General features: G+C 40.6%; 1 protein-coding gene across 1 annotated transcript in view; it reads left to right on the top strand.

The window, feature by feature from the left end:
• Positions 1-833: 833 nt before the first annotated feature.
• Positions 834-27,456, top strand: part of CDH13 (cadherin 13) — a 1,068,624-nt gene continuing 1,042,001 nt past the window's right edge. The window contains exon 1 of the mRNA XM_040982306.1: positions 834-2,468. Coding sequence (XP_040838240.1) covers positions 2,371-2,468 — 98 coding nt within the window. The 5' untranslated portion in view covers positions 834-2,370. The remainder of the gene's footprint in view (positions 2,469-27,456) is intronic.

The following is a 27,456-nucleotide window of genomic DNA, read 5'->3' as shown; positions in this document are numbered from 1 at the left end:
CGAATGGTTCTCTTTGATTTTTATTTACACTTTGCACTCACTTGAGTCTGTTCTCTACAAAGCTGCCAGGGGATTTAGATCAGATCACATCACACTCCACTTAAAACTGCCAGTGTAATTTCTTAGAAAAATAATGTGTCCCCTTGGTGCATGTCATTCTTATTCATCTTCTAACCTTCTATGCTGCAGGACCCTAATGCTTACTGTGTTCTCTGGTTAATTTTTTCCATCATCCTTTGGCATGGTAGGTTTCCCACACTTCATTCATTTGGATGAAGAGGCATCTCCTCAAAGATCCTACTCAAAATAGTTCCTGCCTTCTTGCCATTATCCTTTTATCAACCAGTGACTATTCCTACTTGAAATATTATTACACTGTTCTTTGTTTCTTTGTGTACTATCTACCTCTAGCACGTCTCTTAAAGCACCACGAGAGCAAGGGCTTCCACTATCTTATTGTCATGGCAGCCACAACACCTTGAATAGAGCTAGGATTATAGTAGACGAACAGATAGTTATTGATTGGATTAGTAAATGCACTCCAACAGTACTATTGGTGATATCTAGAAACAGGTGGAGGAACATACTGAGTAAAGGTCAAACTCATGTTAAGTCTTAAGGGATTCATCTTTGATTCATTCCCATTGATTTGAAAGCTGCATATTGAGCCCCTAGACTTGTGAGGCATTGAGGATATGAAGAAGTCCTGATAGTCAAGGTCCTTGTGCTTTTGGAGCTTGTGTGTGAGCTACCATTAATTAAAGAAAACCTAAGTGTTAGGCATTCAGATAAATGCTTTAGAAACAGTGGCATAGGGTGGAATAGGGTAGACAGCCCCAGCAGAAAGTCATGAATGCACCACTCACTAGGACTGCCATAGCAAATCACTGCAAATTTAGAGCAACTGAAGTTTATTCTTTCACGGTTCTGGAGGCCAGAAGTCTAAGATCAGGCTTCCACAGGGCCTTGACTCTAAGGAAGAATTAACTCTTCTTCATTTTAGCTTCTGGTGAATCTTGTTGTTTCTTGTCTTTGCCTTCATCAGTCTGGTCTCTGTATGTGTCCTCATGTGACTTTGTCTGCTCTGCTTTTCCTCTGTGACTGCATGTCTCAAATCTCATTCTCTTTTACAAAGACTTTAGTCATTGAATTTGGGCCCTCTCCTAAATTCAGGATGGTTCATTTTAGAGGTTCTTGTCTTTAAAGATTCCATTTCCAAGTAATATCCCATTCATAGGTACCAGGGATTAGGACATGAATATAATAGAAAAATATTAGGACCTGAACATTTGTGTGTGTGTGTGTACATTTTTTTGGTGGGGGAGGGATATTTTCAATCCACTTCTCTGAGCAAAGATCCCAAGTCAAGAAAGATTGCCTTTGGTCACATGGAATACTAACTCTTGTCTTCTAGGGGGCCCCAATTCTTGTTAGGAGTAGGGCTCCTTGAGTAAGCTCATAAGTTCAAAAGCAAGCAAACCTTAGGGCTCTATACTCAGAGGACTCAACATTTGTGTCATTGCTCTGGTCACTGTTTTGGAATCTTTGATAATTTTATCTCTAAACTTTTCAAGTGAATTCTGATGGCCCAGCGGAGCTTGTGCATGACCAAAGGAGACATACACTATATGTATGTGTCCACTGATTGCTACGATCCTGTTGGCATATGGATTTTCCAGTGCCTCCTGAGGATGAAATTCCTGTGGGTCTATGAAGCATGGGAATACTTTCAGAGCAAGTGCCAGGTAGGCATGTTCTAGGTATGATCAAGTATGCAAAGGAGCAAAGGGCCCTGAGAAAGCCATTTTCCTTCAAGCCAGAGCTTGCTGTGAGTGCAGAAAGAAGACAGTGATGTCCTGTGGAGACATGAAGGATAAACAGGACTTTCCTACTCGTCAGTTCCCTGGTTTGGGGAGCTACTTATGTTGGAAGTGAAGAGAAAGTAAAGATGGATGTTGCATAGTTCCTTTTCCTTTTACTCCTCCTTGCTTATCAGTAAGGTGTAGGCAGCAAGCATGTGTATCAGGAAAGGAAAGAAAGCACTTGCAATAGTTTGATGTCGTATTTGCTCTGTTCTGGTAAGAATGAAATACATATGCATGTGGGAGCTATGGAATACTAAGTGCATGATTTCTGTGAGTCTGCATACTAGTTAAAGACTCCCATATTTGCCTTTGAAACTGGCACCGCAAATACAAAGATAAATGGTAAAATTCATGTTAATAATTTAAAATGTTAATTTCTCTTTACTTGGAATGACATTAAATAGCAAATAAAAAGTATCATGACAAGTTGAGAGGAAGACTGTGGAAGAAAGGAAAAAGTTGTGCATTTTAATGCCTTGAACAGCATGTTTCTAGTTTCTGAACAATGTGCCCCTCATTTCCATTCATAATTGCTAGATCCTTGACATATTATGGATGGCCCTGCAAAGATGGCTACTGTGCAGAACCCTACAAGTTCTCCAAGTAAGTCACATCTAGTGCCCTTCCCTTCTTAGGACATGCCACTTTGCTCATCCCTAGCCTCACTTCCATGGCAAGCAGTTTCTCTCATTGTATTACCTTTTCTGCTACAGCTACAGTTTTATTATTACTTTTAAATATAATTTTAGAGAATGCTCTGATCCTTCCTCATTTTTCCCCACTTGCACAACTGTTTTTTTCAACACACATGGCATTTCAGGGACACAGACAAATCTGTCAGGAAATTGCCAGTGTTGGCCTCTGGTGACCTGCTGTGAGGGTTATCCCTGCAGCACCACGGCTGGATCTTGGGCTGCTCAGCAGGGTACAGCTTTTGCCGTGTTTGTGGGGGAAGTGTTCAAAAGCACTTCTTCTGTTGGTGAGCAGTGGGAGGCTCCTGGCTGGCAGACTCACTCTATTTTTTCTCAATGTTTTGATCTAAATTAGCAAAGAAATATTTGTTCCACCACTATAATTTTCTCAGAGTGGTTGATTTTGTTGTTGTTATTGTTTTTATTTATTATTTTTCATGATATGATTCCATAGGCACAGAGATTTCTCCTTATACCCCCTCAACTAACCTTTACTGTTCCCCCATATTATTACAAGAGTATATTCCTTCAGCAAGAGTCACAAGTCCCTCATTCTGCTATTTAAATGTATCATGACATTGTAGGCATAGACAGTGGCAGAGAGTGCAGCATCCTATGCTGTTGTCAAGGTATATTTAACAGGATAATCCAGGTGGCAGAATAGGGTGAGGACATGTTTTGACAGATGGCAAAATATTAGCCAGGGTGAAGCAGGGAGGGCACATTCCAGGAGATAGGAGAGGAGGACCAATGGCAAAGGGGCACCTGGAGACTGATGGACACAGAAAAGTAGCAGAGACAATGGTGTGGTGTTGCAGTAACCAGATGCCTGAGTGGCAGTCAGTGAGAAGTGATCTGAACTGTACCAGCAGCTGGAACTTCACCAGCAACCAGGTGGAAATGGGAGTTCACTGGGAGCTCAGGAGGTAAACCCAGACAGAAAACTTCCCATTCTGTTGGTTTGTTTGATTTGACCAGGAGCAGAGACAGAGCAGTGCGGGACAGGGTGGATTTCACAGTTTAAACCCCATGTAGAGCCAAATTTGGCTCCGTCTTGTGTAGGTAGGCAAAGGGAAAGTGGGATGGTACTGCACATGCGCTAAGCTGGGAGTAAACTCATTCCAGGCTCAGTGAATTGCAACGACATGGCGTCCTGGAGGTTCTACCCAAAATAGGGTAGCTCCAGACCTAATGGCCAGCAGATCAAGAATTCCATGAGTGACGCATCAGGTGCCATTTTGTACAGTGTGGCAAAGGCTATTTCAGAGTGATGAGGAAACCATGGAAGGCAGGTTGTGCTTATTTACCAGTCAGTGGCAAGTAGGGATCCAGGTATAGAAAGGAGTGTCTGAAAAGGAGTTTTCTGGGAGCTAGGCACATGTTGGTTTGGTAGAGGGAGGGAAGACTGAGCAGCACCTGTTTGCATGCCAGGCCTACACCCTAATAAAGATGTGTCAATGCTGAAACATTGCTCAGGACTTTGTGAGATAGTAGCATTTTCTGGGCTTTTGTTTTTGTTCACATTGACTGCCAGTTTGGGTTCTAGCCAGACTCAGGCTGGGAACCAAATTTTCAGTGCTGTTGAAGGGAAAAAGAAGGCTTTTGCTAACTAACTAAATGGCATAAGAAGGGGAAGGCTAATATTTACTGAACATGACTTCATCTTGACTGCAGGGTGCTCATAGTGCTGCATCGATGTTGAAGCAGTGTATGACTGAGCTTACTCTTCGGTCAGATGCTGTGCCAGGCTCCAGATAGTTTATCTCATTTAATTCTCATCAAGCAGTAGGGTGGTGGGAGAATGTGACACCCTTCTTATAGTAGGAAACTTAGGCTTATTGAGACAAGGCAGTTAATTCAAAACGTGTAATAATACAAAGCAGAGTGGAAATTTCCATCCAGGTCATTATTATTTCCAAGCATGAGTGCTTTCAGCTGCATTGCACTGTCAAATGCCAAATGATCCGCCTCATTTTCTTTTTTGTCTGTTTTGTCTTCCTTTCATTCTTCCATTAATTCATCCACCTATTCATCTTCCTTCTCTATGTACTTTTTCATAAACTAGGTTAAAATTTTACAAAATTTCTCATATTAGCATTTAAGCAACTACAGAGTCTAATCCTAGTAAGAATTATTTATTTCTTCAACATCTGCCACATGTCCAGATTTCCTTACGATTTTCTTCGATATGTGTACATTTTAGTGGAGCATACATATCCTGCTTTCTTCCTCTTCTCTTGTACATTTGCTATTCTAGTAGATATGATGATCTTATATATAATAATTTATCTGCTTTTCTAGCCCACAGTAGTCTGTCCTCCATTTTGAAAATGGAAGCTAACACTTACCAAACATTTAATTTACTAGTTATTGCTAAATGTGCTTCAGTTGGATTTACTTAAAGTATCTTCAGTCCGATGAAATGAGTACAGTTTGTGTGTTTATATGTATGTATTGTTGAGGGAGGAAAATGAGCTTTTGGGTGTTGGTGGTAGGTGTGGGTGAGTAACTTGTCTGAGATTCATGAGTAATGATGTAGTTGTGTCACATCTGTTCATCATGTCACTTGCTGCTATGTTTCTTTGGATGTTGCTTTGGGATAGACAGCCATTTCAGATGACTGTTTTCCTAAGAAGACAATTTACAGATTGAAGATAGAAATTACATCCTGTAATTCTTTTAAGTATTTCCCAGAGCTAAAAGTTATACTTGCTGAGCACACGGTGCCCTGTAATATGATGTAAATATACCCAGAAGTGTATATGCCTCATTAAGCTATTAGAAAGTGCCTTTTGGCTACTTATATAACAAATGAAAAGTTTTTGAATCATAGAAATCTGGAGCAAGAAGAGAGTTTTTTAAAAAGTAATCCAGTTTTATTAATTGGAGCAAAACTGGTTTCTATAGGATACTAAGTTGAAATGTGCAGTGCAAAATATGCAGTTAGTGTTTAATTCTTTTTCTTACAAATGAATTTTCCTGAATGACAGATAAATGTCCACTAAGTAATGATTTTAGGCTTCAGGAATTTTCTGTATTGTGGCTCCACTATCTTCAACATGAACATTTTTAAGATCATGGGTTTTATCTGAGAAGTGAGCAAGCAGCATGGGAGAGGCACATGGGAGAGATGGACATAGTAGCCCTGGATCTGATGCCCATGATACCCATACACATTTGCTTACCTGGAACTCTGTCATTTGGGCACAGCCACTGTACAGAGTTGAAATATAAACTTGCTTGCAAAAACAAGGGAGAAGTGGTTGGGTGATCTTTAACAGTCATTGCTACATCAAGAACAGTTGATAAGATTGCTCTGCCAACTCTAATGGTTTGGAAGTAATTGCTGGAGTGCAGTGCAGAGAAGGATTTTGAGTTTGAGTCCATAATTAGAACAGAATGGTACAAGAGTTTTCGTTTTGTGTACCATGGATTTGGGGGGCATGGAATACAATGTACTTGCTCTTCCTCATCACAGATTGAGACCTTTCTTTTCTCTTCATTAATTTATTCATCCTATATTCATGTAGCAGCTACTGGGTGATAGAAACAGAGATAAAGATATGAGTAAGCCATGGTCTTGATCTCCACAGGGCTAAGGTAGTGTCTGACACAGAATTTAAGCTGGAGTGTGCTCTCTATGACAAAGCGACAAGGAGTGAATCCTTGAGCATGCACAGGAAGGATGCTTACAGAAGCCATACTAGGAGTCAGTGACCTGCTGAAAGTCACAACGTGACTATGCAGCAAATTTATAAAAAATAACACCTGGGAATCCTTATCTGTAAAATGAGAAACAATGAGCTGCCTGTCTGGGTTGTTGGGAATAATGCACACGAAGCACACTGCAGGATGTGTGGCAGACCAAATGCTGAATGTCCATCCACATGCTGCTGCTCTTGCGCCTGCTCCTGAGGCTTGGTCTGTCTGTACACAGTGAAGGTGAAAGGCTTTTAAGACACTGACTGGTACAAGAGTCATATAATCAAAAGTCAGTTACTGAGTAGGGGTGCCATGGACTAGGTAGAATTACTCCTGTTCCTTGGATGAGTACAGTGAGGCTGGAAGAGGCACAGCAACCTACGGAAGTTCAGTGGAGGGCTAGGATTTGAGGCAAATAACTTGACTCCAAGGTCAGAAAATGAGAAGGGAATAGACAGAGGGGGGAGTAAGTTTTTCCCTGACATTACTGATCTGAATTCTAGGCTTGGTGCAGACAACAGATTTTGATGGTGACTCCCTCCCTTCCTGTCCTCATTCATACTCTGTTCCTATATATATATATTTTTTTATTTTAGCACACCATCTCTCTAGATGTAATGAATAATATTTGGAACTGCAAACCAGAGAGCGTTTAGTGGTCATGAAGGCTTGATAAAATGTGTACATGGCTTTAAATATTCCATTGTAATGCATGGTAAGGCTTGGTTAAAAATGAGAGCACGTAAAAAGCCTGCTGGATTTGATTGATGATGCGTCATCAATATTGATGGCCAAGAGCACATTGGGAAGTTGGGAGGCTGTATTTCTGCTGTGTCCTGCTAGCATCCAAGTCTGCAGGGATGATGTATTGTGTGGAAGCCTGGGTATCACACTGCCGTTACACTGACATTAAGTAATGATAATAGGGCTCAGCCTCTGTTGGAAGTAAAATCAGTTTTGAGTGAAACATGGGCCACTGAAGCCTTGGTAAAGGAACAGGGGTTGTTCTCAGTGTTCTTTGATCTGGGACCATTTGTGACTGTTCCCTTGTAACTAGCCGCCCCTGCATGTGGAGCAGGCCTGAGGCAGGAGCACAGGGAGATGCTAGTTCCATCCCATGAAACATCCCTTCATGATGTAGTAGCAGTACCAAGAATTGTTGGCAATCAGAAGCTGGAAGAAGCCAGGAAAGATCCTCCTCTGGAACCTCAGTAGGAGTGTGGCCCTGCTGACACCTTCCTTTTAGATGCTTGGCATCCAGGGCTGCGAGACTCAGTTCCTGATGTTTGAAGCCTCCCAGTTTGTAGTAATTGGTTATGGCAGACATGGAAACACTTGGTAATATTGTGATTTGGGGCAAGTTACTTAACTTTTTATGCCTCGTTCTTCATCTGAAAAATGGGATGGCAATAGTACCTGTTTCTCTGCATCATTTGTGAAGACTGAGAGAGGAAGTTCATGTAGAATTAGGAACTACTGTTCCTGCCACATATGGAATGTTTTGTGAATTTTTGCATTGTTCCTGCCATTTTTCTTCCAAGTTGTTTCTTGTATATGTTTGGCTTGTCATCCATGTAAATATTATTTCCTTTTCAAAAGTACATTCATAGAGAAAAGTGCTAGGTCATTGTCCATGATCTTTCGATGCAGAGTGGCTCAGAGATAATAAATTTCTTTTCAGGGACACAGAGTTGATCTGTGCGAGAGCAGCCAAATTAAGAATACTGTCAGGCAACTGAGAACTCATTTACCATATGACCCAGCAATCCCACTCTTGGGAATATGTCCAAAACAAGTGATACAAACATATGAGAAAGGAACCTGCATCCCTATATTCTTTGCAGCATGGTCAGCAATAGCAAAAACATGGAAACAACTTAGATGCCCATTGAAAGGGGACTGGATAAAGAAACTACTCTATGAAATACTACTCAGCCATTAAAATGAATGAAATTCTATGATTTTCAACAATGTGGTATCAACTGGAGACCACTATGTTCAGTGAAATAAGCCAATCCCCAAAGGAAAATTATCATATACTCACTCTGATATCAGACAACTTTCATTCAAAATACAAAATGTGAAAAGATATAAAGTTAAATATGTATACACTTGTCTTCTCACAAAGAAAGGATACAGTGGAGACCAGAGTACCAGGAATCAAAGATTGACAGTATGCATCTCTACTCCTGAATAAAAGTAGGTCCTTGATAGAACTGTTAAATGCTAGACTCTACCATTGCTTGTTTCTGCAGTGTCATGGCACATGCAAAGAGCAGAATGCTGGAGTCGAGACTACAGCCGAAGGGACTATATTATTGTAAAGCACAAGGGACAATGGAGAGGGGAGATGGAGAAGGAGGAAGGGAAGAATAAGGAGGGAAGTTCTATGCTTACAAAGCTAAAATGGAAAATAGGAATAAAGAAGAGAAACAGTGCTCACTTCAGCAGCACATATACTAAAATTGGAACATGTTATATAAAATTGACATGGCTGCTTGGCAAGGATGATACATAAATTCATGAAGCATTCCGTATAAACAAGCAGCCTATGTCATTCAGAAAAAAAAAATGCTTTGGTTTCAAACTTGTATTTTACCTCCATGTGTCATGTCTGTAGTAAGTAAGACTTAGCAGGCATTCTTTGTGAATCTTTACACTAAGTCTCCTAGGTAGTAGCATTGCTATCACGTGTTATTAAAAAAAAAAGAATAGAAATAGAGGAATTTAGTAATTTCCTCAAAATTGCACAGATAAATGGGGGTATTAATTTTGTTATTTGTGGTAGACTAAATAATGGCACTAAAAGCATCCAGATGCTAATTTTTAAAGACTGGAGATATTACTTTCTATTTATTTATTTAAATTGGTGCATAAATATTATATGTATTTATGGCATACCATGTGAAGTTTCAATATATGAATACCTTGTACAATGCCCAAGTCAAGATAAGCTTACCTAACTCCTAAAACATTATTTTTCTGTGGGGAAAACATTCAAAATCCTTTCTTCTAGATTTTTTTTGAAATATACAGAATGTAATTATTATGTATAATCATGTTAGTATGCAACACAGTACCAGAGTTTATTCCTACCATGTGATTGCATGTTATCATCTAACCCCAGGCTTTCCCAGTCTCCCTGCCAGATACTCTTCTCGGCCTCTACTGGTCACAATTTCACTCTCAATTCTATGACAGCAACTTTTTAAGAGTCTACATGAGTCAGATCACGTGGTGCTCATCTTTCTATATTAAAAGGGCTTCACTTGACACCAATAATATTCTCTTCTGTATACATTGCTTGTTACAAATGAGAGAAAACCTTGCTTTTGTATGGCTGCATGGTGTTTGAGTTTGTATATACACAGTATTTTTTCTTTATTTGTCCACTGTGGACACTGACATTGTTTCCATTGCTTGGCTGTCACAAACGGTGCTGCAATTAGCATGGGATACCATATGAAGTTTGTTTCTCATTGGATATTATGTGAGGTTGTGTCTCTTGAAAGTATTGATTTCATTTCCTTTGGATATGTGAGTCTCCCTAAAAGTGGAATATGTAGATCATATGGTAGAACTATTTTTTTTTTTAAAGAAACTCTATAGAATGTTTCCTTAATTGCACTGCTAATTTTCACTCCCCAAAGCAGTGTGTAGGATTCCTTTCTTTTTTCTCTAAATCCTACCTGCCATTTGCTATCCTTGTCGTCTTAATGATAATCATTCTAACAGGTATGAAGTGTATCTCATTGTGGTTTCTATTTGTATTTTTCTATGATTAGTAATGTGGAGCATTTTTTTCAAATACCTGCAAGGCACTGTATGTCTTAATGTTGTATGTTTTAAAAAAGATCTGTTTAGGTATGTTTTTCATTTTAAGTGGATGTTTTTTGCTTTTGAATTGTTTGTGTTCCTTAGCTATTTAAAAGGTTAATCTCTTATTAGATGAATAATTTGGAAATATCTTCTCACATCTACAGGTTATCTCTTCCCTCTGCTGATTGTTTCCTTTGTTACCAGAAACTTCATAGTTTGATATTATCCCATTTATATATTCTTGTTTCCTGTACTTTTGCATCCTTATCTGAAAAAAATCTGCCCATTCCAATATGCTGAAGCATATGGTATTGTTCACTATTATGGAAAAAGGAACTTCACACAAGTGAATAAAGGTCTTGAGAGGGGGCTGTTTCCTGACTATCCTGATGGTAAGCGTCCAATTGTCACAGCTGATGCTTTATGAAATAGAGGTTTGAATGCAGGAGAGAAGGTGATGGTGGGAGAGCTGTGACTTTAGGAATGTAACTCCAGAAACCAGAACCTGAGAAGAAATGGTCTCTTCTCTAGATCCTCTTTAGTGGGTTCAGCTCCTCCAACACCTTGTGTTCTGCCCAGTAACATCCTTTTGAACTTATGATATCTGGAGCTATAACAGGATAACTTTGGTTCTCTAAATTCACTATGTTTGTGGTAATTTGTTATAACAAAAACTGGTAAGTCATCTAACTTTCTGACCCCGGACCTTCTTGACCAATGATCTGTTGAGCTTTGGTTCTGTTCTCAGCAAGCTCACCTCATTGATGGGTCTGTGTTGGTTATGGTTATAGTGCAGAATACAGGCAGGGCCATTCCCGGGCTTCTTCATTGTCAACACAAGCAGCAATCTGAGGGGTTGCTGTTTCTTGCATCTGGTGGCAACGTCTGCAAAGTGGCCCGGGTATTGACTGCATTTACCATTAATGTGATGCTTTCTACTGCTAGTCTCACATCACTCTCCTTTCTTCCCAGGAAGCCAGTACTCTCAAGGGCAGAATCATAAAGCCAATTCTGTTGGGACAGTGAATAAGTTCAAGATTGGAGTTTAAAATGGGGTGAAATTAGAATTTAAAACAGATTTTTAGTCTGTTCTTGGTCTCTAGGGAAGGAAACACAACAGAGTGGAGTGAGTTGGATCCAGGCTCAAATCTCAGCTCTGATAATGAGTTGCTGGTAACTTTTCTCTGACACAGCTTGTAGATGATGGTAATCAACCTGTTTCAAATGATTGTAAGGAACATGGAGAAGAGAGCTTGGCTTATGACTGGCTGGGGACCCTGCTCCCTTTCTCTCTCCTTCACTGACTTCCATTTTTTGGACCTGAGGATCTTCTTTTAACAGTCTGGGCCGCAATTCTTGCTCTGTTCCTTAGATAGGTTTTTCTTGATAGGTATCCTGTTTTCCTTGTCTGCATCTCAAACTCCTGAATTGTCCTTTGCTGTCAGAAATGCATGATGCTGCTTACTCTGTTTTGTGGATGTTTCCTTTGGAAGGTTGTTCTGAACATCTGTTCAGAATCTCTCCTGTGCTGTAACTGGAAGTTTTTTGGTGACACAAACAAAAGGTTTAGCTTAGCCACTTAAACTATAGAGAGGATGTAATTTCTCTTTTAAGTAGAAGTCCTAGACTGGTTGAAAAAGTTTTTCCTTTCAATTTATTTTTGTAAGCTTTGTATAATGGCTTATCTTTTTTTCTTTATTTCTTTTAAGATTTATTAATTTCATTGTAAAGTCAGATATAAAGAGAGGAGGAGAGACAGAGAGGAAGATCTTTTCCATCCAATGATTCACTCCCCAAGTGACCACAACGGCCAGTGCTGTGCTGATCTGGAGCCAGGAGCCAGGAACCAGGAACTTCCTCCCAGTCTCCCACGTGGATGCAGGGTCCCAAGGCTTTGGGTCGTACTTGATTGCTTTCCCAGGCCACAAGCAGGGAGCTGGATGGGAAGAGGAGCTGCCAGGATTAGAACCGGCACCTATATGGGATTCTGGGCAAGTTGCAGGCAAGGACTTTAGCCGCTAGGCCACCATCCAGGACCCAATGGCTTATCTTTCAGTCACATCTTTGTCTTGGTAGCAAGATGCTTTTAGTAATGCATCCAAATGTGGCTGTTCAGCACAAGAGAAGCTTTCTTTTCTTTTTTGAATTTTTTTTTCTCTCCTCTCTTCCCCTCCTCTTTGCTCATCTCTTTCTCCTCCTCCTCTCATCTCATCTTTTCCCCCCTCCTTCTCTCTCCTCTTATCTCTGTTTTTCTTCTCTCCTCCCTTGAGAAAAGAAAACCTTTGTACAAGTCTTTCGTTCATGTCTTATTGACAAGCATGGTACACAAACCTAGCCTGTTGCTAGAAATGGATCTCTATGATTGGCTTAGAACACACCTAATTTATCTCTTGGGAAAAGAGCTGGGGCTCACCTCTATTGACACACAGTCATGTAAAAAAGAAGGTAGCTATCTGAGCAGAATTGGACATTTTCTCTAAAAAAATTTTTTTAAAAGAATGAATGATTGTTGGGTAGTCAGCCAAATGTCTGCTTCAGGTGACTCCTGGGATCTGCTTGTAGTTCCTGCTATGCATTGGAAGTTTTATTTAATCTCAAACTCAGATAGAGGACATAGTAGTTGTCATGCATGCTAACTCAAATTGACTGCTACCTGGGCTAAGTTGTTGAGGATTCTAGCCACATCTGGGCTCTGCAGGAATGACAATCATGATTGATTAACAATGTCTGCTGAGGGGTTGTGTTAAATAGGCTATGTCAAGAAAATTTTATTCGTTTAAAATTTTTTCGTAAATCTCTAGGCTTTCTCAGATTGTTCCACTTTCCCACGGGCTGCTGGAGATCGTAGTTTTTAAGAGCCATTTTTATATATTTCTCAGTCAAATGTGTCACAGAAAATTAACAGACCACATATAGTGGGGTCCTGGTTTCTTTTGATTTGTGTCACCACCAGCTTTCCTTATAACAGGGCTAGAAGTCTCTGGCTTTGTCTTGTTGAGTCAGGCACTATTCAGCAGCAAACTAAACTTCTGGAGAACTGCCCTCCATGGTGCCAGCCATATGATGCTGTTAGTCCAGAGGTGGCAGACACTGTCAGAACAGCCCAGCATTAGTTTTTCTCAGCTTTAAGAGAGTTACCTGGAGCTTGTCTTTTCTGCTCAGAGACTGCATTCCCACTAAAGGAAAATTTCCCTGCACTTGTAGTTCTGCTATTCTGGGTCAGCCAAATGAACAGTAAGTATTTTTAATTTTAAAATCTTAGCCAGTTATCAAGAGGGTGGTTTTCTTCTGGGTTCCAGCAGCACTATCTCTGTAACAGTCCTTTCTTCCCTCCTCCTTACTTATCTTTGGAGACTGCCAAGGTCAGCTGCTTTGGAGAAGCAGGCTCCCTAGGCATACTAATAATGGGAATTTTTTCCCCAGAACAAATTTTCATTATTTGGGGGTTTTGTCTGTTTGTCTCATGTCCAACTAATTTCTCTTTGTTTTCAAAAACAAAGGGTGATTTGAGGAAAATGGGATTGCAGGAATGCCTTTATGTTGTCTCTGAATTCCTACCTGTTCCTCCTTTTCTGTCCTTACAGTAAAAGGAAAATCGGCTTTTTTGAAAGTTATGTTTGAGAAATCTCTGGACACAGTCAGATAATTTTGCATTTCTAGATTCAGTGAACCACATTACAAAAGTTAATTAAACTGGCTGGGATAGGAGTATCTTCTAATAGATCGGAAAAAACTGTCGCATTTCTCAGAATAATCACAACCAACATAGAAATGCTCTTTGTTATTGTCTAATAAATATGCCATTTAGTATTTAGAAATGCCCATGAGTCACTGTGTTTATAAAATGCTTATTAAAGATATTAAATTATTCTGTGCGCCCATCAACTCATGCCTGTTCTTCTCAAAAGTCCGTTCTGAAAAATTCTCATATATCCTATTCCATGTGTCTGTGTTGAGATTGTCTTGCTTTATTACAGAATGATTGCGTTTCAATCTGGGATGGGTCCAGGAACTTGTTTTCATATTCCCCAGAGGATCCTAACCTGTAGCTGGTGCAAAAATTCACTAGTCCAAGAGTCATGTTATAGACCAGTCAGGACAGACTGCCTTCTGCTATGACAACAATTCTAATGTACTGTTGTCTTAACAAAGAAGGGCTGTTTCTTATCCATGTTAGGTGTGCATGGTGAATTGGCTGGGGACTCCGCTCTGCATTACTGTTTCTGAAGTTCATGCTGACAACACTCACCATCCAGGGCCTTATACTGCCATATCAAGGATAGGTTAATGTGCAAGTTGTGCCCAGGATCTCATAGCTTTCTTCTGCAAGTGTCACTCTTCATTTCCACTCATATTGTTATTTAGAGCTAAAGCCAAGTTAGTGGTTAGTAGGACTATATAGAGACCATGAACTGACACGGCTTGGCTCAAGCACTTGTCTGAAGGTTACTAATTTATAAAACCAGATGGTAGAGCATTATCGTGCTGCCCTCCAAGCCAAAACATGATACAGGAAGTTTTGTTTTATTATGTTTTTAAATTTATTTTTTATTGCAAAATCTGAAATACAGTGAGGAGGAGAGACAAAGAGGAAGATCCTTCGTCATATTTATTCCCCAAGAGATTGCAATGGCTGGAGCTAAAGTGATCCAAAGCCAGGAAGCTGGAGCTTCATCTGGGTCTCCCATGTGGGGGGGTGCAGGGTCCCAAGCCCCTGGGCTGTCCTCGACTGCTTCCCCAGGCCACAAGCAGGGATCTGGATGGGAAATGGGTCTGCTGGGACTAGAACTGGTGCCTATATGCGATCCCAGTGTGTTCACCGAGCTGGGCCCAGATGCAGGAAATTTTAGTACCTTCTTTCGTAGCACATTGTTCATGCCCAAGCCCTCTAGGACTTTGAGGTTATAATGGTGATAATTTAATGCTGAGGAGGAAGATATTTAGGTATGGTAAGGCAACCCATCAAGGAACTCACTTACTAAGGTCCTGAAATGAAGCCAAGCAAGGTTCATTTTGTGCTTGCATGATGTATAGCACTGTCTGGGGGAAAAGTTGGAAAATGGGAGATTCAAGACACACAAAAAGTGTGGTTATAGATACAGGCTGGAACCTGGAGATGCTCTTGATAGTCCTCAATTTCCCATAATAAAATGAGTGAGCATGTCCAAAATTTACTTTCTTTGCTAGGCAGGCACATGTGATGATAGGCATATTGAGTAAAAATAGAAGAGTAGTCAGTTGTTCTGGGCTGCTAGCCCCTGATATCATGGTTCCAGGGTTTTCCAAATAACACAGGGGCTATACTCAACATGAAGATTCCTAGTGCTAAATCTAGGGATTCTGATGCAGTTGGTTGAAGTCTGATAATGTCATTAACAGGTTCCCTAGGTGATGCTATGTGATTTTGGGGGCTACCATTTGGAAGCCCTCTTGGAGGCTCAGTGAAGAGTCTGCTGCTTACTTCCTGTCAGGGGATGTCTTCACAACTGGGAATCTCACTGCTGTCATCATCAGGCAGCGCTGACCATAGTGCAATCAGTGCCTGGTGGAGCCCTGCAAGTTTACCAGAAAGGAATATTAACAATAACCAATTCAACATATATTTTTTTTATTTGACCATAAAACAGTCCTAGAGAACAGCTTAGTCCTAGAGAACAACATAGCCATATTGATTAGGAATTCCTTGGCAGAATTTGAGGAAGACCTGGACAGTTTTCATACTGGTGACTTGGGGAAGCAGACAAAGCAGTGAACAAGTATCTAGCTGTCCTTTTTAAGGACGGTAGGAAGGGTTGGCTGAAATGGCCTTCCCATGTTTTCACAATCCAAGAAAATGGACTCAACTTCTAGAAGGCTAATATTAGTGTCCAGCAGGGGATCGTATGTAAGTCATTTAGCCTCTCTGTTGTATATTTGTCAGTTGAGGTAATGGAAATATCTACTTAATTTTTGTGAAAACTGAGTTATCTTACACATAGAATATTCTTTTTAAAAAAAGATTTATTTATTTTTATTGTAAAGTCAGACTTACAGAGAGGAGGAGAGACAGAGAGGAAGATCTTTTCCATCCAATGATTCACTCCCCAAGTGACCACAATGGCCAGTGCTGTGCTGATCTGGAGCCAGGAGCTAGGAACTTCCTCCCAGTCTCCCACATGGATGCAGGGTCCCAAGGCTTTGGGTCGTACTTGATTGCTTTCCCAGGCCACAAGCAGGGAGCTGGATGGGAAGAGGAGCTGCCAGGATTAGAACCGGCACCTATATGGGATTCTGGGCAAGTTGCAGGCAAGGACTTTAGCCGCTAGGCTACTGCGCCGGGCCACAGAATGTTCTTAAGAAAGTGTCTGGCACATAGCTACCCTTTGCTAAATGCTCATTATTGTTAGTATTGTTATTATTGTTATATCTTCTCCACTGTTGCTATAACTAAAAGTACAATATAGGAATAAGGATATTTCATCATTTTTATAGACAAGTTTAAGAATTAGACTGATATTTATCTTGATTGATATATTATTAATCTTTGGATGGATAGGCTCAGTCTAACTGAACTTCAGCAGTTTTTATTTTCCCATCAGTCATTTTTAAACAAATATCAAAACCCCAAGGCAGCAGTGAACTGCCTGACAGTCAGGAGAAAATTCTCAGACAAGCTTTTCTAGCATTCTGTATCGACCCCAGGTGACTTCTGTGATGGGTTCATCAATGACGGAGGGACAGAGGTTAAGCCAAATAGATTTAAGATCTGAAATTGGACTCTTGGAACAAGTTCTCTTGAATCCACTTCTTTAATAGACCTAAGAGTAGGTATGCATCTGGAAGCAGTGGTTGCTGCCCTGTGCTGAGGGCCTGGTGTTTACTGACAGGGGAGAAAGCACTCAGGAGGCAGGAGGTGGACATGGCTAGACAGCTACACTGAAGAGATGTCCATCCTTCTTCAGAAAGACAGCATGCATTTCAGGGATACATTTACGACTGCCCTCCAAGCACAGGCAATGACTTTTGTGCCTGTACTTAGGATAACAATCTGCAAAGTGTCATGCATTTGAAACAAATCTTACACACACTAGTTGAGAACCACCAATGTAAAGTGAATAATTTGAAGCCTGTTAGCATCACTCTATAATCAGAAAATGGGTTTGAGGTTGGGGCATGAGCCATCTCAGTCATAAAAAAAGAAAAATGTATTTTGAATGCAAGCATAGATTCTCAAATGTTGAGGAGTAACTTAGTGATAATGAATATGGGCAGTTTCAGATGTTTTCTTCAAAGATGCCATTTGGTTTGTTTACAAGGAGATCTAGCATCCCTAACAAGAAATGAAGGCTAGTGGAATTATGCTACCCTGAAGAGCCTTTTCTGAGAGAATGCTTTTCTGACAGAATTCCAAGAGTTGTGAGTAGACTTTGGCAGTTAGATGAGTGTCTGCCCTAGTCTATTAGCTGTGTAACCTTGGGTTCGATCCTGGCTTTACTACTAAGGAGTCCTTTGACCTTGAACAGTCTAGTTGGCTTCTCTGAGTTAACTTCACTACCATGTAGTGATATTAAAAAATTATTTGCAAAATGACAACGTCTAACATGTAGAAGATATGTAACAAGTGCTTCCCTTCCTGATGCACTTACTAAGGTTGGTCAGTGTCAGAACTCATACTTTATTCCTCTGACATCAAAGCAAAGCAAAATAAAAACAGGCCATGGCTGCTCTCAGGGGTCTTGTGGCTTAATTCTCTGTAATTTCTAAAGTGCTGTGAAAATGAAAGCCACTGTATGTGATTCTTAGGAAATTCAGTCACTGCTCGTGCATCTTGAAGCACAAGTGTCTCAGGCTGCATGTGCACAGCAATCACTTGGGGAGCTTGGTGAGAAGTAGAGTCTGATGCTGAAGGTCATGAGAGAGACCTGAGATAGCATTTTTAAAGAGCACAGACTCTAGTTAATACTCAGGGTTTAGAGTGGTGTCATTTGGAAGAGAAAGCAAACCCAAAGGAACCCAATCTCTTCCACTCAAGCTGTCTCCGGAAAGGGGATGAAGGGGATGAAGTTCACTATTCAGTTAAAATTACAAAGCCTTTGTTGGAGAGGCTGGCTTCTCTGAGCATTCAGAGATGAGATGTACCTTTGATTCTTTTCTGTAGAGTTGGGTCTAGTTTAGGATAGTTTCAGAGTGATTTTTAGATTGAAACATTGTGAGTGGAAAAGTAAAATTATAAACTGATATTCTGTTTGCATTTTAAGAAGGGCTTCTAAACCTTCCACCTCAGGATCAAGATGATGAGAGTTGGAATTGATGGTTTAGGCTCCATGCAAACCTGTGTTTGAGCTTTGCATACGCCATATAATTTAGCATTGGGAAAGCAGATGCATTTATTTTGAAAATAAAGAAATTCAGAAGCCTAGCCAAATTAAGTGATTTGCCCAGAGTGGCAAGACTGGCCAATAGCAAAAGTAAAATTTGAACTTTGCCTAGTTCCAAATTCTGGTTTCTAAATTGTCTGCTCCTGTGTCTTACTTGTCCAGCGTCCCTTATGCTGCCAAAAATCTCACCTACCACCTGAGCTTATTAAGTTTCAATGAAGCTCATGTCATGGTGAACATAGTTACTTTAGGCAGAAAATTTTTTGTGCTTAGCATAATTCTACTGTTAAGAATCATCTGAAATTAATTCACCATCCCATTTCTAGGATATGGCCAGAATTTGTTTTTAAACTTGTTTGCATACAAATTTATATATAATTATTCAAAGCAACATTACTCACATTACCCAATAGTAGGATCATCCAAAATACCCATCACTTAATGAATGGTTTGAAAATGAATTATAGTGTGATGTAATTTAGGGGTAGAAGGGAGGGAGTGAAGTACTGATGATGCATGCTGCAGCTTAAGTGAATCTAAAAATGTCAAGGTAAGTGGAAGAAACCAATTACAAATGACCACCCACTATATGATTCAGTTGATTCAAAATGCCCAAGATAAGCACATCCATGGGTATAGAAAACCAATCACTGGTTTTTAGGAGCTGCAGTGAAGAAGGCATAAGGAGTTACTAATAATGAGTTTGAGTTTACTTTTGGGGATGATCAAAAATGTTCTGAGTTGGAAAATTGTCATTGTACAATTTTCTGACTATAGCAAAAACCATTGAACTGGTACCTTAAGTTAGGAACTTTTATGGCATATGAATTATATTTCAATAAAATAGTTTAGATCAAGCAATCCCTCACTCTGAGTTTAAAGGAAAAGATTAAATCAAACAGATCTACAGCTATGTGAAGCTGGCTGGATTGTCTTTATTATAAATCCTCATCTCTCAGATAAACAGCTTTGATTTCTTCAACCATTTCTCTTGTGGTATGAAATTGAATCCTCTTCCAACCTGATTTCTTTTTCCAAAATGCCCTGGGCTGACAGTGCTGTTCTTGTGATTTCCCTCCTCCAACCAAGATGCTGCTCCAAGCAGTTGACTCATCTGGTCAGAGTGGAACAACCTCTGCCTCCCTGACACTGTTATATGATTTTACTACACTGTTGGTATTCATAATTTGGGCATTTTCATTACTTTTTCCAAGTGAAGATAAACATAATGGTGTTATTGTTTTTTGAAAAATGAGGTTTGAGAACCCTGCGTGATGGCCTAGTGACTAAATCCTCACCTTGGATGTGCTGGGATCCCAAATGGGCTCTTGTTCATATCCCAGCTGCTCCACTTTCCATCTAGCTCCCTGCTTGTGGCCTGGGAAACCAGTTGAGAATGACCCAAAGGTCATTTCTGCACCCTCACGGGAGACTTGAAGGAAGCTCCTGGCTCCTGACTTCAGCTCAGTTCAGCTCCAGGCATTGCAGCCACGTAAGGAGTGAACCAGCAGAAAGCAGGTCTTTTTCTCCATCTCTTCTTCTTTCTGTAAATCTGCCTTTCCAGTAGAAATAAATATAATCTTTAAAAAAAAAAGGAAAAAAAAGAAAAATGTGACTTGAATGTTGAATTGGGAATGGAAAAAGGACCAGCTGTTATGCTACTGTAATGTATGTAAGTTTCAGTTTTTTCATGATGCATTCACTTATTGGTATATCTTTGAAGCTCCTTCCATCAAGAGGTAGAATGTTTTAATCCATATCTTAAATCCGGACTGGCTTGTAACTTGTTTGGCCAACAGTGGTAGATGTGATTGGTGCCCCAAGTTTCCAGATGTATTTCTGTTTTGGCTGACTGATTGATACGGTAAGAAATTCAAGCTTTGTTGCTGGAAGATAACATATAAGTCACTTGCTTGCTGGTGGACTAGCTGCATTCAGATACAGATCCTTCCAGCTAACCAGTGGTTGACCATAGATTAATGTGAGATTCCAAATGAGATCAGAAAAATACCTCCCAGTTGAACACAACCAAACTGTCATCCCACAGAATTATGAGCTGAATAAATAAATGGTTGTTCTTTTAAACCATTAGGTTTGGGATGTTGATTCTGCAACAAAATCTAAGTGAGGTGTTCTTCTGACTAGTAAACAGGTAGATATGAAAGACTTTTACACCTAATCAAAGAGCCACAGGTCACTAGGTAAACAATAGCAACCAAATTGTACTTTTATTTAAAGATTTCAAAGAGCTATGGACAGACACGGAGAAGTCTGAAATGACCACTTTCTAAGGGAGGAATCATTCCTAAAATAGTGTCTGGCATGTAGTTTGAAAAAAAGGAGTCTCACAAAAAATAAAAGGAAAGCTAATTGAAATAAACCTAGATGACTCAGTATAAGTTTCAGATAAGCACACTAAAGTCATAAAATTAAAAATTGTTTTAATTTTTATTTTTCATTATATAGTTCCATAGGCTCAGGGATTTCCCTTCCCATGCTCCCCATTCCCCTTCCATTGGAAGTAAAAGATTTTAAAAATTCTAGAGGACATGAGTAGTTTAAACAAAGAAATGGGAGATTTTAAAATTGATTTTAAGATTTGAATTGAGACAGCTAGAAAAGAATCAAATGGAAAATCCCAGAAGTGAAAAATGCAATATGTATAACAAAGACTTGAGTGCTTGGGTTAATGGAAAATTGGACACAGTATCAAAGGGAGCACTCAACTGGAGGACAAGTCTTTAGACATCATGCACACTGGTACAACAGGAAAGTTATGTAAACTAAAGGAATGCTTTCTTGGAGAGTTAGGCCGAAGACAGAGAATGGCAAACAAATATGTGAAAAAAACAGGCTGAAATTTTCATAATCGAATTGAAAATAGCTGAGCGTTGCTTTAAGACAGGCTGAGAGAACCTCAAGTAGGAACAAAGTAAACATAATCCACTTTACAGTATTATTGTCAAGATGACAAAAATGAAAGCTGAAAACCATTAAAATAATCCAGAATATCCATGCCCGCAATGATGAACATGTGACTGAGTATGAAGAACTATATGTTAACAATGGTATAAAGGAACTGGGGGGGGAGAGGGAATTGGGGAGGAGATAAGGGAATATGGAACTGTATCATAAAACGATACCAATAATAATAAAATGTGGAAAACAAACAAACAAATAAAATAAAATAAAATAAAATAATCCAGAATAAAAAAATAGATGCGGGCCTGGCGCAGTGGCGCAAGTGGTTAAGGTCCTGGCCTTGCACGCCTGGGATCCCATATGGGCGCCGGTTCTAATCCCGGCAGCCCTGCTTCCCATCCAGCTCCCTGCCTGTGGTCTGGGAAAGCAGTCGAGGATGGCCCAAAGCTTTGGGACCCTGCACCTGCGTGGGAGACCCAGAAGAGGCTCCTGGCTTTGGACTGGCATAGCATTGGCCGTTGTGCTCACTTGGGGAGTGAATCATCGGACAGAAGATCTTCCTCTCTGTCTCTCCTCTCTGTATATCTGCCTTTCCAATAAAAAAAAAAAATCTTAAAAAAAATTAAAAAAAATAGATGCGAGTTAGATTAAGGGGGACAGTATAAGAACAGAAATTGAATTTTCATCAAAAACAGAGAAAATATCTTTGGAGGGATGAGGATGCAATGACAACAAAACTTCTCAATATGGAATTCCTTATCAGCACCCACATATTTGAAAAATGATTGCAAACTGGAAATATTGTTAAATGGGTGGGTTGGGAATGGAGAGAATTTGTTGTTAGCAGGTTTGCACAAGAAAATGTCAAAATTTCCTCACACTACAGGAAGCTAGTAGGATGGCAAAACTTGAAAGAGCAACCTTTAGATAAACTGCTCCTCTTCCCATCCAGCTTCCTACTTCTGGCCTGGGAAAGCAGAGGCGGATGGCCCAATCTTTGGGATCCCTGCACCCATGTGGGAGAGCCAAAAGAAGCTCCTGCTCCTAGCTTTGGATTGGCTCAGTTCTGGCCGTTGCAATCATTCAGGGAGTGAATCATCAGATGGAAAATCTTTCTGTAAATTTGCTTTCCAATAAAAATAAATAAATCTTAAAAAGATAGAGCATATGGACACATGGATACGTTGAGGTGGGTGGACTGCTGGACAAATGAACTAATGGGTAGGAGAAAATTCAGAAGAGATGTGGGCCCTCTCAGAAAGGACTTTAGAATAAGCAATTAGGATTTGACTCTACTAACATTACGAAACCATTCGCTGGTTCTTAGTTTGGAATGGTTTGATCTCATTTGCATTCTCTGAGTTCAAGGGGAGAGCAGACTTGAAGTGTACAGAAAGAGTAGCTTTTCACCTCTGGAGCAGAATAATCATACACATCTCTAAAATTGTTCGCTGGGTACATCATATGGAAGTTGTTGATGTTCTATTACTTGAAACTTTCCAGAAAGATACTGCAGCCTGGGACGCCTGATCTCTGCTAAGTGTCCCAAGTGGCCATGTGGGACAAGGCAAACTACAGCACATGGGCACTGTTGCAAGAAAATCCCTGCAGCTGTGGGTGTTTTACTTCATTATGTGCAGGCTCCCCTTTTAAACCACTTGCCCATTCTTCTCAAGCCCTTCAACACTCAGCATGCTGCAGTTCTGTAACTCTAACGTTAACCTAGAAACCCAACTTATGTAGTCTGAAACTCTCCACATAAGTTTGTGGGCAGCTTCAGTGTTTATAGTTTAAGCATCCATCTCCCTTCGCATGTAATGAAATGCCTGTGTCCAGTTGGAAATTCCAGGTTATCACAAACAGGAAATGGAGAAATTTGAAGATAAAGGGAGACGGAACCATTGATTTTGGCTTTAACCTCACACTGCACCCCTGAGCTGATTAGACTTTAGGTGGCCTAGTAAAGAGGCAGATATTCTTGATGATTTCTACACAGTACCCAGTTGATGGGCTCCTTTACTCCTGCCTTAATCTAGCCTTCCCTGCCCTAGCTTCGGTCTCAGGTCACCTTTCATTCCTAACACCAAGAACAGCTGCCTCCTCCAGATTCCCTTGCTTCACTTGGCATCAAGGCATGTGAGAAGCAGGAAGGGGAGGTCAAGGATAGAAGGAGGGAAGGGCAAAGAGGGTTCTGGCAAAATGAGCACCAGAAGCAGTGTTGTGCTCCATAACCCAAAATGGCCTGGAGTGAGGGGCAGGATGGGGAGCCCGAGCCTCTCAGTTTCAGAGCATGGAGGAGGCAAAATCAATGCTAATTAGTGAGACAGAAGCAGCAACAAGGTACAGATAGATAAATCTGGATTGTCTAAATAATCAATGCTAATCACAATCTTTTATGGGAATTGTTACCCATTTTATTCCTAATTACCACTTGCTACAACAGTGATAAAGCATATCACAAAATATAATCTCAAATTAACTTTGTTGTAAGTTCTCTTTGATTGTAGAAGTAAATTCTAGACATAGCCTAAAAGCACTGAACAGTACCAGATTAACTCCTCAAAGTATGCTCTTAATTGGCAGCCCAGACTCAGAAGGACTGATTCTAAACACTCACTAAAACTTCATGTGATCACAGCTCCTGAATTTTCTCAGACTATTTCCCATTTAGAATACTCCACCCCGCTGTCCTATGAGTCATTCAAAGATTGGCCAAATCACAATTCCCACTTTGGGTTCAAAAGTAGATTATACAACTTGAGTATGAAGGATTTGCAGTCAAAATTTAGTACATCTGTAAAATACCAAATCAGGGTGGTCATTATTACTAGAACCCAGGTTCCTGACAGTTTTCTGCCTTTTCATAAAAAGCAGGTGCTTGGGTGGTCTTGGGTGCCATGACTAAGACATTCCTTAGTAAGTTCACATCCCATTCAGAAATGGCTGGCTGTCCCAGTTCCTCTCCTGATCCTAATGTGTACCATAGGAGGTAGGAGATAATGAAACCAAATCCTCTGGTCCACATCACCCACCAAGAGACTCAAATTGAATTCTAGGCTTCAGGCTTTGGCCTGGCCTAGTTCTGACTGTTAAAGTTATTTGGGGATTAAACCAGCATATGGAAGACTGATTCAGTCTCTTTCTCTGTGTCCCTCTCTTTCAAATAAAATTAATGTGAACAAATGGATGAACAAATAAAAAAGCATGTGACTTTATGCTTTCCTGTGTGCAGGACAGGGCGTTGGCTCTTCTTTCCAAGTAGTATTTGAGGGAGGTCTGAAGAGCCAAGAGTGCTGAGTCCCTTCTACCCAGAAAGCCATGCAGATATTCCCCGGAGGCCAGACATGAGATGACAGGTGCTGGTAAGGAGAAGGCTCTTTCCATAGGATCATCACTTGGAATCTTGCTGAGGATCCAGAGGGAGATACTTTACTGCTGAGGAAACCCACACTAGTAGTACAGTCAGCTCCACCCAGCCTGCAGCACTGTGTAGCCAGCAGCAACTGCCTCACCAGGAATCATCCAGAGTTCAAGCCAATAAAACAGTCTAGGTCAGCTTGCTAGGACAAGCTGCAGACCCCTATCAGTGAGTCCCGCCTAGGGTCCAGCAACTCTCAGGAGCTGCCAGAACCCGGCCAGCTCCTTTCCTGCTTCCCTCATCACACTTACCAACCCATCACAAAGTGTTTTAGTGCTGGGAAGACTCAGCTGATTTATAGGCAGATAAAACTGGAAAGGAAACATTGTTTATAATCTCACGGGATGGATATAATATTATTATATTGTGCTATAATGACTAGCATTTATCAAGGGCCCACTTAGGAGCTATATGGGCATGGGAGGTGGTGCAGTTGGCCAAGACCCATCTCCTCAAGTGCTGTAGAGCTAGATTTTTGAGGTCACCCCTGAATGAAGCTATTTATATATTCATTCTGACATGCTTATTAAAAGCATTCATCTGTCCAAAATAAACATTTAAATGTAACAGTTTTCCTGATAATTTGGGGCTTTCTTTATATTTTAAACAAACCTGGAGGTTCTAACATGTGAATGAGCTTGGGCTTCTAGAAAGCTCAGAAGTCCTGTGCCTATTATGTATTAAGCACACTACTCACGCAATATGCTGCTTAGCATTTTTAGCTGTGTTATTTCTAATTCACACAACAAAATTACAAGGTGGGGATTATTATTCCTATGATGCAGCTTATATTGAAAGGTGTGTATTATGATTTCCATTATACAAATGAGGTTGGGAGGTGAATATTGTTATTTCTATTATACAGATGAGATTGTACAATGGGTAATATTATTTCTGTTACACAGATGAGTCTGGGAGGTGGGCATTATTTCTCAGATACTGATGAAGTTGGGGTGGATGTTATGGGAAATCAGGAGGAAGGTATAATTATTTCTGTACCAATGAAATTGGGAGGTGGATGTTATTATTTCTTTATAGAGATGAGGAAACAGAAACCTACAAAGTCCTAAAAGCTTGGGTGAGAGCACAAACTTGGTCCAAGTGAAGTCACATTTGCAAGGCTAGCCAAAATGAGGGTGTGCAGGCTACCCGGCAGGAAGCTGCTGGTGCAGGGAGGAACTTTGTGGTCCTCCCTGCAGAAGGAGGGTGTTCTTCTCCTCCTAAGAGTTTCTGCAGGCTCTCCTCTTCCTACCGCCTTACCGACATCAAACCCCAGGAATCCTCAGAGCACAGAAGCTCTCCACAGTCTCCAACACTCTAGCACCTGTCACACAGGAGTTCTGCTAATGGATGGGATGAGCCCTGGGCTTTCAAAGCAATTCTGAAAAATGAAGCTGAAAGGGTGTATGTCAAGGATACAAACAGTGATGCTTCAATGACAGACATCCATAATAACATGACAGTACATCTGCGGGGCTAAAATGGTGAAGCTCAGAAACCTCCTCAATGCTTTGAATTCTCTGGGTGTGACTTCAGGATGTGGACAAGGTTTCAGCCCTGGAGCTCCAAATACCAACCTTTCCCCAGGTAAGGGTAGCCAACCCCTACTTCAAAGCTACAGGACAATGGATGTTTTTCCACACTGCATGCCACCAGAAGTGGCATATTCCTGAGTAGCATACAGGTCCAACTTCCTTCTAAATCACAGCCACAGAGCTGACCTTGAATGCTCACAGGGTCATGCCTCTACTGCTGGCCATCTGCCACCTGATCTGCCTTGCTGATGTCAGAAGATAGGAGCAAGGCTGCAGATGCAGAGGAGGTGGACAATCAAATTTGTCTTTTGCATGCTGTCCTATTTCAGACTGTTCCAGAGCTCTAAGGAGACAAACCAACAAACAGTGCCTTTGTTTTGATTTCTCTGTGTCTTCTACCTACCTCCTCCTTCTCCCACCAGCATCTACCTCTCCTATAACACTCAGCAGGAGTGTTCAACTATATTCTGAGGAACCTGGGATCTTTTCCAGACCTACTCCACAGCCACCTTGGAAAGAAGAAGAGAAAGCCAAGAGGCTAGTATTTCAGGATAAGCATACCATTTTCAACCTGGGCAAATCACTCATCTGTGTTTCATGCTAAGTTTTTATGTAAAGTTTTTTTGTTTGTCTGTTTCAGAACAGTTTTAATTGCTGTTTTTTAGTAAGAAGAAAGAAGAAAAGAGAAATAAAGGAAGTGCACTAAGAGTCACCCAAGTCTGTTGCATTGGACTAGATCCATCTACACCGAGACAGATGTGTTCTTTCTGGGGCAGGGTGGGATACGGGAGGGAATGCAAAATAGTTGGGCAATTGGGAAGCTGGATTTTCATTTGAAATAACCTCTTTCTATGAGCCAAGGAGCTCTGTTCTCTGTCTCTTGACCATCGTCAGAAGAGCAGAGATCAGCAAGTACCAACAAGAAGGAAATATTCAGATACTAGAAGTCTGGGAGGCCTGCAGTGTCTCTGCTCAAATGGGAAGTGCATTTCCAATCCGAAAACTGCTATTCAACTCCATTGGAAACTGCTTTGAGGGGTGGAGGACCCTTGACACCAAACACTACTGACTTTTCCAGAGAAAGTAGATCTCAGAAATATATATACTTTTCCAAGGTTTAAATGGCAGCTGCCCTTCTGAAAAGAA

Source organism: Ochotona curzoniae, unplaced genomic scaffold (genome assembly GCF_017591425.1).
Source record: "Ochotona curzoniae isolate NIBS_2020 unplaced genomic scaffold, NIBS_Ocur_1.0 contig_3622, whole genome shotgun sequence".
NCBI classification, from domain to species: Eukaryota; Metazoa; Chordata; class Mammalia; order Lagomorpha; family Ochotonidae; genus Ochotona; species Ochotona curzoniae.
This window is presented reverse-complemented; position numbering and strand designations above follow the sequence as displayed.